The sequence below is a fragment of the Neomonachus schauinslandi genome, chromosome 1, assembly GCF_002201575.2.
Source record: "Neomonachus schauinslandi chromosome 1, ASM220157v2, whole genome shotgun sequence".
NCBI classification, from domain to species: Eukaryota; Metazoa; Chordata; class Mammalia; order Carnivora; family Phocidae; genus Neomonachus; species Neomonachus schauinslandi.
In genome coordinates this window covers 191,551,902-191,566,553 of record NC_058403.1, presented here as the reverse complement: position 1 = coordinate 191,566,553, position 14,652 = coordinate 191,551,902, and the positions used below count along the sequence as shown (strand labels likewise).

At 46.2% G+C, this 14,652-nt stretch overlaps 1 protein-coding gene across 2 annotated transcripts in view; it reads right to left on the bottom strand.

Moving 5' to 3' along the window:
* Window positions 1-10,480: 10,480 nt before the first annotated feature.
* WNT5A (Wnt family member 5A) overlaps window positions 10,481-14,652 on the bottom strand; it is a 16,949-nt gene continuing 12,777 nt past the window's right edge. For both annotated transcript variants that reach the window (XM_021695021.2, XM_044916824.1), the window contains exon 5: window positions 10,481-11,082. In XM_021695021.2, coding sequence (XP_021550696.1) covers window positions 10,624-11,082 — 459 coding nt within the window. In that variant the 3' untranslated portion in view covers window positions 10,481-10,623. The remainder of the gene's footprint in view (window positions 11,083-14,652) is intronic.

Sequence of the window (14,652 nt, the reverse complement as noted above, 5' to 3'; positions counted from 1 at the left end):
GTCCGTTTTGTGGACGAGAAGACTGAGGCCCAGAGGAGGCTCAGTGGCTTGCCCAGAGGGGCACAGTTTGCTACCCACAGGAAGTGAAGTGGGGCGAAGGGTGTGCCTAGGATTCAGGAGTCCAGGCTGCTCTTCCCAGCCTCAGAATCTTGCTCTGTAAAGAGGAGGTAAGTCCCCACCCTGCTCATGTCATAGTCTCTCCTAAGACATGGGAACGCATTCCGCAGAGTTTCCCATGGATGGGGGAGGACTCGGCATGTCTGAGCTGAGGCTAAGCCCATCCTCTGACTCCCCACCCTCTGCTTCCCCAAGCTGAACCTGATTCAAGAACCTTCAGGAGCCCCCTCCCAGTGCCTTGAAGGGAGCGCTCAGCAATTTGCTGAATCAGGGAGGTTCATGAGTCATTGAAAGCCAGCAGTGAAATGTGGCTGGTTTCTCCCCATGCCAGGGATCACCACCACCACCACCATCATCCCTGCTACCACTTGAGTGCCTTCTTGGTGCCTAGCCATCCTCGCAAACACCGTCTAACCTTATCATACTTCATATTACTCATAAGAATACTGAATGAAGCTCAGAGAGGTAGGTAACTGGCCAAAGGACACACAGCTAAAAAAAGCAAGGCTTGGAGCCAGGCTTTCAGAACTTCAATTCTTTGTCCTCCCCTCTGCACCATGCTTATGGTGGGTTTCTAGGGGTGAGAGAGGGGTACCCTCCTGCAGGTGCTGTCACAGGAGAGAGGGGAGGTAGACCACCACTCAAATACTCTGGAATCTTGACCCATGGGAGAGACTGTTTGCAAAGCTACCATAGCAGCTGAGGTCCTGTACAGACCCCCTTGGCAATGGAGTCTAGTTCTCCACCTCTGTGAACCCGGGCTCTCCTTGGGATGCTTTGACTGATACTATGCTGCAGAAGTGATATAGTGTAACTTCTGAATTCAGGCCCCAAGAGGCCCTGAAGCTTCTTTTGTGACCTTCATGGAATGTGGGATCACAACATGAAGGAGGCCAGGCCAGCCTCCCTGAAGCTAAGAGGCCACATTGAGAGAAAAGCTCAGGCAGTAGCCACAATCAAGCCCTGACTTGTGAGTGAGGCCAAGTAGGCTTATTCAGCCCCTAGCCGACCTGCCAGGCCCCAAGTAAGAGCAGAGGAACGCCAGCTGAGCCGGTCCAAACTGTTGCCCCACAAGATCACAAGTCATTCAGCAATAAACTGATAAAGGGAGTGATTTGATTGCTCCTGGCCTCAGTTTTCGCATCTGTAAAATGGGGGTGACGTTCCTATCCATATTTGATGAGCTTGTTATGAAGAGTGAATGAGATGAAGACCGTGAATCGAATCTTGGGCTGAGTCTGGCACAGCGTTAGTAGCATCTCCATCAAGGGCTTACCATTAGGGTGCGCAGCTCTGGTCCTGGCGTCTGAGGCGAGTGGCATGAGGAGAGCCCTTCAGTGGGTGGGGGGAGTGTGTACATAGAGGGTGGCCCTGGGACAAGAGTGCGAGGTAGAACTTACAGCAGGTCACACTAGTGGAACAGAGGTTGGCAAGCATGTGGCTAGAATCTTTTCAGTTAGAGGGACTTTAAGGCCATCCCAAGTTAGGCTAGAAGCCCAGGACTACAGGGTTTTGAGTCAAGGCAATGCAACACCAAAATGTCCCCAAGATCATGACGTCCTTCAGGGTCCAAGATCTAAGGAACCGAGGAGGCAGGTATCTCCACAGGGTCATTAAAGTTCAGTTCTGAACATGCCCCACCCCTGCCGGCTATCTTCCCATGATTGCCTGTTCCCCCTAAGGAAGATATCTAGGCCCTGCCTAACTGCAGTGTGAACTGCCATGCACCCCAACCTCATCCCCCCCACCATTCCCTTTCCCTTTCACAAGCTGGCGTACCCCTCAAATCACAGATCCTTGGATGGACCACATCTTCTCTTACCTCCAAGCTTTTGCACAAGCAGTGTTCTCCTTCTTGAATGCTGTTACCCATGCTTCTCCCACTTAAACTAGATAGCCCCTACTTGCCTTTAAAAGCTCAGCTAAAATGTCACTTTCTCTAGGGAGCACCCTTGATATCCAAGTCTGGGTTTGACTCTCCCCTCTGGGCCCCCTCTGGCACTCCATCCTTCCCTGATCTCCTGTCATTGTGACTGCCCATTACTCAGGGAGGATTGGACCATGTTTACTTTGCTCACCTCTGTAACCCATCACCTAAATCAGTGCCCGGCATACAGTAAGTGTTCGTTAAATATCCCTTCCTTCTGAGTAAATGATGAAGTAGTAAATGAGTTCGAAGGGTCCTTAGAGAAAAAACAACAACAAAAAGGAAATCAGAGGCTCAGTAAGGGGAAAAGATTTGCCCCAAATTACACACAAAGCTATGTCAGAAGCAGGAAAAGGCCCTGCCTTTACTGAATGAGGCCTATTTTCTTAGATGGCCAGGAAGGACCCTGGTTGATGAAGGGAGGAGCCCTCTTTGATAATGAATGTGGATGAGTCAGGACAGGTCTGAGCTTTCCAGGGACGGCATTCTCCAGGTGAGACTGCATGCTTCTCAGGGGCCAGGGTCCTCTGGGGGTGGGATGGGAAGATGTGCAAGGGACCCTCCCAATCTGTGACTCTTCCGCCCAGGGACCCCCACTGTGTCCAAGGACTCGGTGACCAACCTGGGTCCTGACTGCAGGAGCATGACAGGTGGACTGAAATACCAGGAGAAGCATGGGCTGGCTAGAACAACAGCACAACTACTTGCTGTATCAAACTCCAAGATGCCTGTCAGTTGATAGAAGTTTATAATTTAGTCACGTAACAGTGTAAGGAGGGAGTTTCTGGTCAAAGCATGGCTTTCTTCCACATGGCGGGGGGGAATCAAGGACCCAGGTTTCTTTCTTGCCCTGGCTCCATCAACCCCTAGCACATCAGAGCCCGCTGCTCCCAACCAGTGGAAGGGAAAGATGCCACGGAGAACTCATACCGGCTTCTCAAAACCTCCACGCTCCAAAATCAACAGGCGCCATCTTTGTTCACGTTCCATTGTTAGAAACTAGCCCTTTGGCCATACCTAGCTGCAAGGGGACCTGGGAAATGGAGTCTTTGGGTAGACAGCCCTCTTGCAGGATAAATTCCACATCGGTAAAGGAAGAGCATGAATTTTTGGTGGACAAATCTACTCTTGGGTCAGACTTCAGTTCTCTAAACTTCCATGTCTTCATCTATAAAATGAAGGTAACAGCATTACTTCAGAAGATTCTTGAAAATCTTACTGAAATGAGTGAAAGATAAAACCCTTAGCAAGTACCAAGTACAGAATAAAGGCTTGTCAAAGTCAAATATTACTTTCCTACCCCACTGTTTTTTTTAACCATTAGAAATGAGATTTGTCCAAAGGTGATTGGCTTCCTTCAGCTCCTCTGCCTTTTACACCTTCCTCTCTCCCTTTCTTACCCTTCTCTGTTCACCTCGCTTTCTTCGTTTTCTGCACCTTTGTGGTCTCTCTTTGTCTCCAGACTCCCCTTGTCGCCTCCCTGAGCACATTCGTCCCCTCCTATCGACCCATGCCGCGAAGCAGATGAGCTGCCCCTCGGGACCAGCCTCCGCCAGCAAAGAACAGACACCAGGGCTCCATCCCCTGGGCAGCCACGGACCACAAGTCAGACAGCTCTGGACTCAACAGCACCTGCCAGAGAGGGGGGGCTCTCAGCCCCAGTGCTTCCCAACTCAGCCACGGGATAAGAGCAGGTGCTAAATGACCAGAAGTCAAAACCTCCAACCAACTCCGAGTTAAGCAGCAGGTTTCTTTCCTGCTGTTCTTCGACTTCAGCATTGCCAACACGCTGAGGAACATCGTATGTCTCTCAGTGGGCAGTAAGCCGTCATCTATCATCTCCCTAACTTGTTTGGTCATGACACGCCTTCTGTTGAATATCTCCTGGGTCTGTGAGTGAGGGAAGGCTCTTTAGAAATTGCAGCTCAAGATCCAAAATCAAAGAACAGAATACACATGTGTTAAGCTACTGGGGCAGGCTGGTTAGAACAATTTAGCTGATAATTGATTGTCTTTGTTTTTGATACTAATCCCCCCCTCTTAACTCGCTACTATTTGGGGGCTTTGGAGGTGGCCTTTTGCAGGTTCTGTCATGTAATTTCAGTATCCAACTTAATTGCCCTTATGCCCATGTGTCAGTTGAGGACACTGAGATCAGAGATTCAAGAATGGCGGTGGGGCTAAAACCTGAGAATGGATGTGGTTTTCATTCACTCATTAAATAGTTATTGAGCTCCTGTGATGTGCCAGACAGTTCTTGACACCAGAGTCTAATCTTCTTTATTTCTTTGTTTAACCTCATTGGCTAACTTTTTTTTTTTTTTTTAAGATTTTATTTATTTTTTGACAGAGAGAGAGACAGCGAGAGAAGGAATACAAGCAGGGGGAGGGGCAGAGGGAGAAGCAGGCTTCCCGCCGAGCAGGGAGCCCGATGCGGGGCTCGATCCCAGGACCCTGGGATCATGACCTGAGCCGAAGGCAGACGCTGAACGACTGAGCCACCCAGGCACCCCACCTCATTGGCTAACTTATAAATCCAGACCCTGGGTTTCAATCAGGGTGGTTTTGGTTTTGCCGCCCCTCTCCCTGGGAACGTTCGACAATGTCTGGAGACATATTTGGTTGTTAGCAGTGGGAAGGTGCTATTGGCACCTCGTGGAGAGAGGCCTTGGAAGGCCGCTAATCATGCTATGATGCATAAGAAAGTCCCTCCCAGCCAAGAATTGGCTGGCCCCACATGTCAACCATGGTAAGGTTGAGAAATTCCGATGTAGAAGAAAAACACTTTTAAAAACCATCACAAGTGCACGAACGTGCAGGGGTCAGTTAGGCGACATAAATGGCTGGTAAATTGGACATGCCCCCCACCCCCACTCCGGCTCAAATGGACAGCTCCAACTGATTGTTGCTATGGGGGCCGGTGATATCATGTATCCAGGTGGCCAGCCCTTCCCACTGTTCAAGCCAGAAACCCAAATTTGAATGTGCAAATACTCTTGTTGGCAACTAATTTGAGCGTTTTCTTAAATGCCTCGCCGAACAAAACACATCTGAAAATGTGGTGTAAGACAGTGGGCCACAAGTCGATCAGCTCCCCGGACACCAAGGGTGACTTGCTAGCATCCTGCTGGCCACTGTCGGGACTGTTAAACAGAACCGGCTCACACTTCTCGGGTTTAGTCTTCAGACTTATTCTGTCCTTTCTAGCGAGCATTTAGTGAGCACCTACTATGTACTAGAACCTGCTCTAAGCACTCCGAACACGTTAACTCATTTTATCTTTCAGTAACTCTAAGAGGTGGGTATAATATTGCCTCTCATTTTAAAGACAAGGGTTCAGAGAGGTTCTACAACTTCCCCAAGGTGACACAGCGCAGGTGTGTCCAGGTACCAGGATTTGGAATCCAAACAATCTATGTTCTTAGCGGCTAAGCCAGGCTGCCCTACGGAAGACACTGCATCTCCATTTCTATACAGGAAAACTTACAAAGGACTTTTCTGGCTCATTAGTCAATTCAGGCAAGTCAACAGTCCCCCATTGTACTTAGCCTGTATTCCTTAAGAGCTCAGGACCTGAGTCCCTCCATCTAAAGCTGTGGTTCTCAGCTGGGGGTAATTTTGCTCCCTGGGGCACATTCTGCAATGTCTGAGGACATTGTTGGTTGTCACGAATTGGGGGAGGTACTGCTGGCATCTAGTGGTTAGAGGCCAGGGATGCTGCTAAACCTCCATCACACAGGAGACACTCCCACAATAAAGAATTAACCCAGCCCCAAATGCCAACAGTGCTGAGGTTTTAAACACCTGGCTCAAAACCATGCAACATGCAAAAAGCAACCAGCAGAATGTTTCAGGTGATTCAGTCTGTTTATTTTGAACATTATTTTCCCTCTCCCCTCAAATCCTAGTCTTTCTTCTCTTGCCCTGGCATTTTGTCATAATGTCACGTGTCACTGTGCTCAATTCCGACACTGAGTAATAATCTCCTAACATGACCCTTACGTTAGCAGCAGCAGAATGAATTAGAAATAAAGATGAGCATCAAGGAAAACAAAAAGGAGCATTAAAATACAAAGTAAACCCTCAAAGTTCGACCAAAATATCATGCACATGCGTGAAACGTGAATTTTTTCTGGAGGCCCTAAGCCATCATCATGCTCTGTGCCCGCATCCAGCTCTGATGGCCATGGACACAATCTCTAGCTAAACACACACGTGACTGCGCCAATTTCATAAAATGATTTTAATAGAAAAGTACAAGGTATGAACAAAAATAAATAATCTTTATCTCAATTCTAGCCCAGCAAATTGTACACTGCATATAAAACTGATCTAAGCGGCAATTTCCCTCATTTCTTTTTTGCTTTTGAAATACTGAGACAGCATTTGAATGAAATGTTCTAAATTCAAATCGATACATTTTTTGCTTTAAAAAAAAATACCAACCTTTAATCATTCTACATCCATTTTTTAAAGTTGGCTAACAAGATGATGTTTCACTAAAATAAAATATCATCCAATCATCAGGTTTAAGTGTAAAGTTTGTGCAAACAGGTAAATTAGAAGATTCATTTCCTAAGTTTTAATTCCTACATTGCCAAATGTTTCCTGTATTAAAAACTCATTTCATCGTCTTATTTTCAAAACACGGCCTCTGGTTTTCCCCATTCCATAGAGGGGAGACTAAAAAATACTTTTTAAAAAAAAATAAATATTTTAAAAGTATACTTTACAGTGATAATGCGGTATCTCCGACCTATGCCTTGGTGCGTATTTGCATTACATATAGGCTTCAAGTTATAAGTACCTTTTTATCCATCTCTATTTATATTATGCTCCACTCAGTCTTTGGGGACTATTTTTGCTAATGATCTCTTGGAGTCAGCCAGTACCAGTCTCTCATTTGGAGCCCTTATCCTGCTAGAGCGTCATATTTGATAATTCCACTGGCTTGAATAACGTTTTGCAAAAACAAATTGAAAACTGGTATTAGCAAAATTGTATGAGAAAAGGGTTTTGGGGCTACTAAACCAGTCTCAGGAGGTCAGCAGCTCGAAGAACTGAACAGATAAACCGGACTAAAACTTAAAACAGTCTTCCTATTCCTTGAGCCCATAATTACTATTTTGAACATGGCTCTGTTTGCCGCTGCCTATATATAAATTTTTTGTTAATTTTCCTGTATTGGGAAGATCTTGAATGCACTCCAGGATGAGAAGGGAAAATATGCTGACGCTCCTAAATGAAGTATATGTTTTTGCAATAAAGAACACTGGTCAATATACAACTGAGGAAAAACTGAAACAGATGTGAGTCCTAGAACCACAAGCGTTTGAATTTGCCCAGAAATGCTATTTTAAACACTCTATATGTTGGTCTACTGTTTTTTTGTGGAATAATGCATTCTTGGCATCCTTAAAAGGTTTCAATATGTTACAAGGTTATCCGGAAAGAAAAAAGCAAAGGGCTAACGTATCAATCTGTGCGGGGCTGGCCAGATTTCGGTGTACATTTTCAGAAAGCATAAGAACTCATATTAATTGCACTTAACACAACGAACCTTTAGTTTCCAATGAGTTTCATTCTCTGCAGACTGAGGCTTGCTTTTCATAGAACTACTTTCAAAGGGGCATAGAGACAATTCGTCCATAGTAACTTCAAACAGATGCAGTGGTAAACACAAATACACTTTTGGACCAAAATACTGGTCTTGGATAAAAGCGTGTGCCTTTTCAGTTCTTCTCTGAGATGTTACAACAGCAACACGCTCTAAAACAATTAAGTTACATGCATAATGCTAAAAGAATGTGAGCAATCCTATAACCAGCTTTAAGCCATCTGCTTGCTTTCTTTTCTTTTTTTTTTTTTTTTTGAGGAACACATATAGGAAAGAGAATTCCCCTTTTGTTCCGTTACATATAGAAATCTTTTGAAGCTCCCGAAGTTTGGTTTTGGTAAAACTCTCTACTCTTCTATTATTCTGACGTGTAGCCATTCTAAACTATCCCTCATGGTTTCTCAAAAAACCTTCACATGAAGTATCTGAAGGACAATTGAAACCACTTACCAATATACAAGTAATGTTTTATTTTATATTCTATCTTCCATTTGGCATAAGCCTTTCGATGTTTGTTTTTTAAACCAGTGAAATATACAAATCACGCAAGACAGAAATATGTACATTAAAAGTACAGAATAAAGGCCATAGAAGATATACATAATATCTGAATGACAAGTAGAATATCTTACATTAAATAGTTTCTTTTAAAAACTAGGATTGTTAAACTCAACTCTCTTCATAAACATGAATCACTAAAAAGGAACAAAATCTGGTTTAGCAAATAAAAAAATTACTTCATGGTTTTTGTATAATAAAAACCAAAAAAGTGACATTTTAAACTAATTAGTGCTTTTCAATTTCAAGATCTTTTGCTTGCAATTCACTGCAACTGAGGGGACGAGAATATCTTCGTGCAATAAATTAAAGAGCCACAGGTGGCAGAGGTGATTATGAAGGCCACTGAGCCTAGGAGGGTTGCAGGAGATGTGTAGCTTTCCAAACTTCTAAAACAGCATAAGTCTGAGATAAGAACACATTTGATGGCACTTTTAGGAAAGAGGTGTCCTTTGCTTTAAAAAAAAAATTTTTTTTTTTAACTAGCTATGTTTTGTCATGAGCTCGATTTTCCTTACGGACTCAAACAGGTCCTACCAGATCTAAGAAGCACCGGTTTCCACTCTGCAAAACGAACCAAGGAAATGGAAATGTAGACAATGCTTCTGAGTTTTGAGTGTCTCTTGGTTTCCACGTCTATGACAAACGAGTAATGCCCTTTCTGGAAAGTGTACAGAAATGGAGGTTGGAGAGAAGGGGATGGCGCAGGGACGATAAAAGAAATCTTCAAACCAACATGCATTAGCAGTAAGACCTTCCAGATTCCTCAGAAACAAGGCTGCTTTGTGATGCTCCAGGTGTGATCGATCGCTTCAGGGCTGCAGCCCAAGCTCAACTCGGAAACCTTCTGGAAAAATCCCAGTTGGATTGCAATGAAGGATAACAATGCTCTAGAGGGAGAAATAACCCCAGAGTAAACTATAAGTCACTGGCTGCACTGAGATATAACTATATTTATATTTATATATAGATGTGTGTGTATATATATATGTTATGTACAAAAGACTTTTGAGATATCAGGCACCATTAAACCACACCCCCCTTATAAATGCAACTGTTCAAGTACACTAGGAACAGTCTTAGGGTACACCTGCAGTATAATAGGAAAAGCTGGAGTGGATAGTCTACACACAGGATCACAAGAGTGAAAGCTGCAACACCTCTGGGAACTCCATTAGCCATGTAATGTCATTAAAACATATAAAACTACTGCTCCTCAAAATAAAAGTTTTAGGGGAAAAAATCCCTAAGTAGCAAACTGTTTCCCAAGTGGAGCTTGTAATGTTTCATTTCCTGTCCCACAATCAAAGGGGACCCAGTGCCTTTTGGCCAGCATCACATCACAGCAGGGCCAGGAGGAATCAGAGAGGACTTGGGGTCAAGCCCGAGGGCCGATTTCACTTTTTCCCCTTCACACAGGGTTTCTGCTCTGGTGCAGCCCTGACCTGCACGCAGTTACCTTGTTGTCTGGGCTGAGGATCTGTGAATGGCATTCATTTATTATTTTCATCATTATCATTTATTAACCAAGCACCCCTAAGAAAATTACAGTATATTTTTCTTTTTATATTCAATCCAACCTCCCTGCTTCTCTCCAAACAAAATGGCTAGTACCCAGAATCATTCAGGGATCCTTTTCCAATCTGACAACCTAATTCCTGTAACAGCATCAAATCAGTATCTCGATACAGGCATTTTTAAGGTTTTTTTTTTTTTAACTTCCGAGGCTTTCCTCCCTGTTCCCTAAGTTTCAGTAGCTACCAGTACAGGACCCTCTGCAGATGGAACATTTCAGAAAAATGAGACAAATGATACATCTCTGAGGGATGTGAGATTCTCGCTGTTACTTTTTAAATTACCATTTTGAAAATGTTTCAGGCTGGCAGCCCCTAGGGAAGGGGGGGGGGTCTCATTTCGTGTTTGTTTCTCCAGACCTCTCCACTTTCCCCAGAGCATTTACAATTCATTTTGGTCACAGAAGCTGAATCGTGCATAGAGTTGTACCACCCCCTTCCAGCTGGATGCTACCTGTCCTATATTTGACCCCATAGTTGAGAAAAAGAAAACATCTTTCCTTTCCCTTCTAGATGTGCACACAGCTAAGGGTACATGTAAATCCCCCCTCATCCTATACCATCAAAAGAAGTCTTGTCTTACCTTTTCAAAGATGCACAAAATAAATATCTGTCTTGGTTCCCCCCCCCGTTATTGCCAAATAATAATTATAATATTAATAATAAACCACAGAGTTCTTAGATGGGAACAGAAAAAAAAAATGGTTCCGGTTGCAATGATGGGGGGGAATAAAACAATATTAAAAGAGAAAAACCAGAATCACTGTACTTTCTATAAATAAGTGGGTCCTGGGGGCGGGGCTGGGTGACGGGCGGGCGGCGGGCGCCCGCTATTTGCACACAAACTGGTCCACGATCTCCGTGCACTTCTTGCACTTGACGTAGCAGCACCAGTGGAACTTGCAGTGGCAGCGCTCCGTCTGCACGGTCTTGAACTGGTCGTAGCCGCGGCCGCAGCACATGAGCTCGCAGCCGTCCATGCCCTCCGACGTCTTGTTGCACAGGCGGCCCTGCGTGCCCAGCGAGCCCGTGCTCTCGTTGCGCACGCAGTAGTCGGGGCTGGGGTCGATGTAGACCAGGTCCTGCGTGGTGGGCGAGTTGAAGCGGCTGTTGACCTGCACCAGCTTGCCCCGGCTGTTGAGCCGCATGGCCGCCGCGCTGTCGTACTTCTCCTTCAGGGCGTCACCCACCTTGCGGAAGTCGGCCAGCTGCAGCCAGCACGTCTTGAGGCTACACGAGCCCGACACCCCGTGGCACTTGCAGGCCACATCGGCCAGGTTGTACACCGTCTGTGGGGAGATGGGACAGTCAGTGTACCCACTCGAGGAGGAGCACGCTGGTGGAAGGTATGTTCCCAAAGCTCCCCTCCCCCTTCCCCGTGGAGCCGCGGTCCCCAGCTCCGCCAGGCCCGGCCTAGTTCCTCCTCATCCTGCGCTACCAGAAGGCTGGTGTTGCCTTCTTTAAAAAGTCTACAAGATAAATAGGCTCTTAGCCCCTCATTAGTACACATCACGGTGAGCAACAGCCAGCTTTTAAATGGGAACAGGAAAAGACCACTCCAGTTGCTTCTTTTTTCCCAGGAAAATGTTACAGCAACTAATAGGTCTTGAACGCTCATCGCAGAGATTATTCACAATTCCTCGCCTTCATTACCTGGATTAATCCCCTCAGCCAGCCTATGAGGGTAGTGCTAATATCATGCCCATTTCACAGAGAGGAAAAGTGAGGCCCATAGAGTTCTTACCCAGCCACTGGAACGTAGGGGTGCCAGGATTTGAACCCAGGCAGTTGGGCTCCAAGCTCGTGCTTGGTGACTTGCCCGTGGGCACCCAGCTGCTAAGCAGGAAGGTGGGGAGGGGGGCCAGCCCAGATGGGATCAGGGTTCAAATCGTAGTCATTGTTATTACTGCGGTGTGCCAGGCACTGTCATCATAGCCTTTATACTATTTATCTCACTGAATCCTCCCAAATAACATTATAATGGGTTAGATGATGGCACATGGCACAGAGAGGGTAAGTGGCCTGCACAGGCTACACAGCTAGAATGTGGGGAAACCAGGCCTGGATCTCAGGCAGTCTCACTCCTGGGTCCTGCACAATCCCTAACCCTTCCCCACACTGCCTAAGATAAGAGCACCCACACCAGACCTAGGGGGATGTGAGTTTTGTCCTAACTCTGCCCCTGAATTCAGGCAACTGGCTTCACCTCTCAGAGCCTCCTCTTCCTATCTGGGAAGGGGAACTGTAATGGTATGAACCTCGCAATACTGTTATAAGGATAGAGTGAGGGGATGCAATGAAAGTGTCTGGCATACAGGATGCAATCAGTGAATCTGCTCTTTCTCCAGAGTGATGAGCCCATGGCATCTGGGTGCTGGTCCTGGGCTCTCACTGGGTCACTGTGGCCTCCCAGTGGCAGCGCCCACTGGCCTTGGCCTCACAGCACTGTGCCCAGCAGTCTGGGAGGTGGTGGCTGCCTATTTATAGTTGCCACTGCCCACAGCCCCTGTGCCAGTCACCCTGCAGAGTCGGAGTGGTGCTGGCAAGCTGCAGGGGGACTGTCAGGAACTTGGAGGCTGGGGTGAGCTAGAAGGCTCCTTCCACCCAGAACAGCTCCCTTCATCCTAGAAGGATTCATAAGGGGTTTTAAAAAGGGGGGGGCAAAATGTACTCCCCTGGCATAAAGAGTTTCAGGCACTCAGCTAATGTGTGGAAGGGTTTTGCAAATGTATTTAACCTTTGCTCCCCTTTGAGGAAAATAAAAAGCTAATGCCCCAAGGTGATTCTAATATGATTTCCTGGCACAGTGTCCAAATTTCCTCCTCCCTACCCCCACTGTCCTGGAGAAAAACTGTCTTCTATGTAACTTCATCTGCCAGGATCCAAGGGCAGCTCACTGCTCAAGTTATAAAACCTACAAAAAGAATTCACTCACTATTTAAAAATGTAGATGTTAAATGACATTCTAATATTAAAGGTGCTTTTCCAACTCTCCAAAACCCCCTCTTTCCACTTGGAAATCCCGTGACCTTCTCTCCTTGCTTGCTAAGCCCCTGATCATTTCTCTTCCTGAGAGAAGTCAAAGAAATCCCCTCCATGGATGGAAGTACCAAATATGGGCACAATGGGGCCCAGAAGAGTCAAGCACATCTCTGTCCTGGAGGCACGTCTGGTCTGAGGCCCTGTATGCTCAGAGTAATGGGATGTGCCCCCTGTGAGGATAGGGGCAAGCTTTATGGGCTCCCACAGAGAGTGGGGCTGACATGCCCATTATGTGGCCTTGGTCAGCTGCAGTGGGGAGAGACAGCAATGGGAGGCTTGAGAAAGGAGAGGCCACACTCCCTCTGGGCACCACAGGCAAAAATCTGCCGAGTTTAATCCTTCCCCAACACCACCACATGCTTAAGTGAGAAGCTAGGTTAGCTGGAATTATCTAGATAATCTTTGACTTCTCTGTTCCCTACTTCATAATGTCTAACAATTATGATTTATCGAGCACTCACTAAATTAGGCGGACACTAAACTCAGCCCTTTTGACTGAACCATGTGAAACTCTTATTATTTTACTGGTCAGAGATAGTCAAGCATTGGTAACTTCGTATGGATCCACCTCCTATATGATCCCAGTTAGTCCTCACATAACCCCAAGTGATAGTTCATGCCATGGCCATCCAACAGATGTGGAAATGTGGAAACTGAGGCTCATACACAGAAAGGAACAGAACTGGATCTTAATCTAGATTTCTTTAATTCCCAAACCGATAGCCCTTAACCCCTGAGCTGTGATGCATGAGTTTAATAAAAACGTGCCTGGACTTGTATCTCAATCCATCAATTTTCCCCCATGGCCATGAAGTGGTTCTCTAGGGCCTCAGTTTCCCAAGCTTTACAAATGAGGGTGTGTGGTTAGAGGGTTCTAAGGCTCCTCCCAGTCCTCTATATTTTACTCTGTGATTATCTTCCCTTTTCCTCACCCCAAAATACAGAAGAGTGAAATCTCTGACCAGAAAGTTCCTGGCACCTACCTTGGGTTCTGTGAAAAAATAATGACCCTGGTTTTCAATGCTGCCAAAGTTAAGAAAAGTTTCACCCCTTCATTTTAAAGCAGCCATAAAGTGCCATGTGTTTAACCGCAGGAAAAAAAGGGTCTTTTTAACTATTGTGGAGAAGCTTCCCACCAGGGGAAGGAAAGAGTGGACCCAGAAGGCTGGTGAGGGCTTGCAAAGCTGGTCTCTCTGGGTACTTCTGAGTGGCCCTCTCTTCTATCCAGAGCCACCCTCTATTGGCCTGATGGGCAGCCCTATAAAACTCCACACTCCTAAAAATGCTGTAGTTTTCCTAGAAAAGCTCTTTAAACAAAACAAAACAAAACCCTCAATCTGTCAGGCCTGCTATCTAATGCCATGAGGGGAGGCAAGGAGAAAGCAAGGGAGGGAAAAGCTAAGTCCTAGAAGCTGAGCTGAGGACTTTCTCCACTGGGCACCTACCAGGGTAAAGAAATCCCTCTCCCAAATTTAAGCCCAACCACAAACATGTTCTGGGGAGGAGGGCGAACTTTATTCACATTTTTATTTCTGAGCTGGGCTGGCCAGTTGCACTGGGGACTAATTAAAAAGGCAGAGAAAGCTCTTTCTCAGGCAACTGGAGGAGCACCTTTGCTGGAGGGGACCAGGGCAGGATGATTCACCTCCAGGAGGCCTTTCTGGGGCATGCACTCCTCTCCAGAGAGGCCTAGGTGTAGGTGGGGCAGGAGGAAGGGAAGGAGACAGACAGGGGAGCAGAGAGGGAGAAAAAGCGACCTGAGACAGAGCCAGAATCAGAAAGGGTAGGGGTCTGATGCCTGGGGGGGGGGGGGGGGG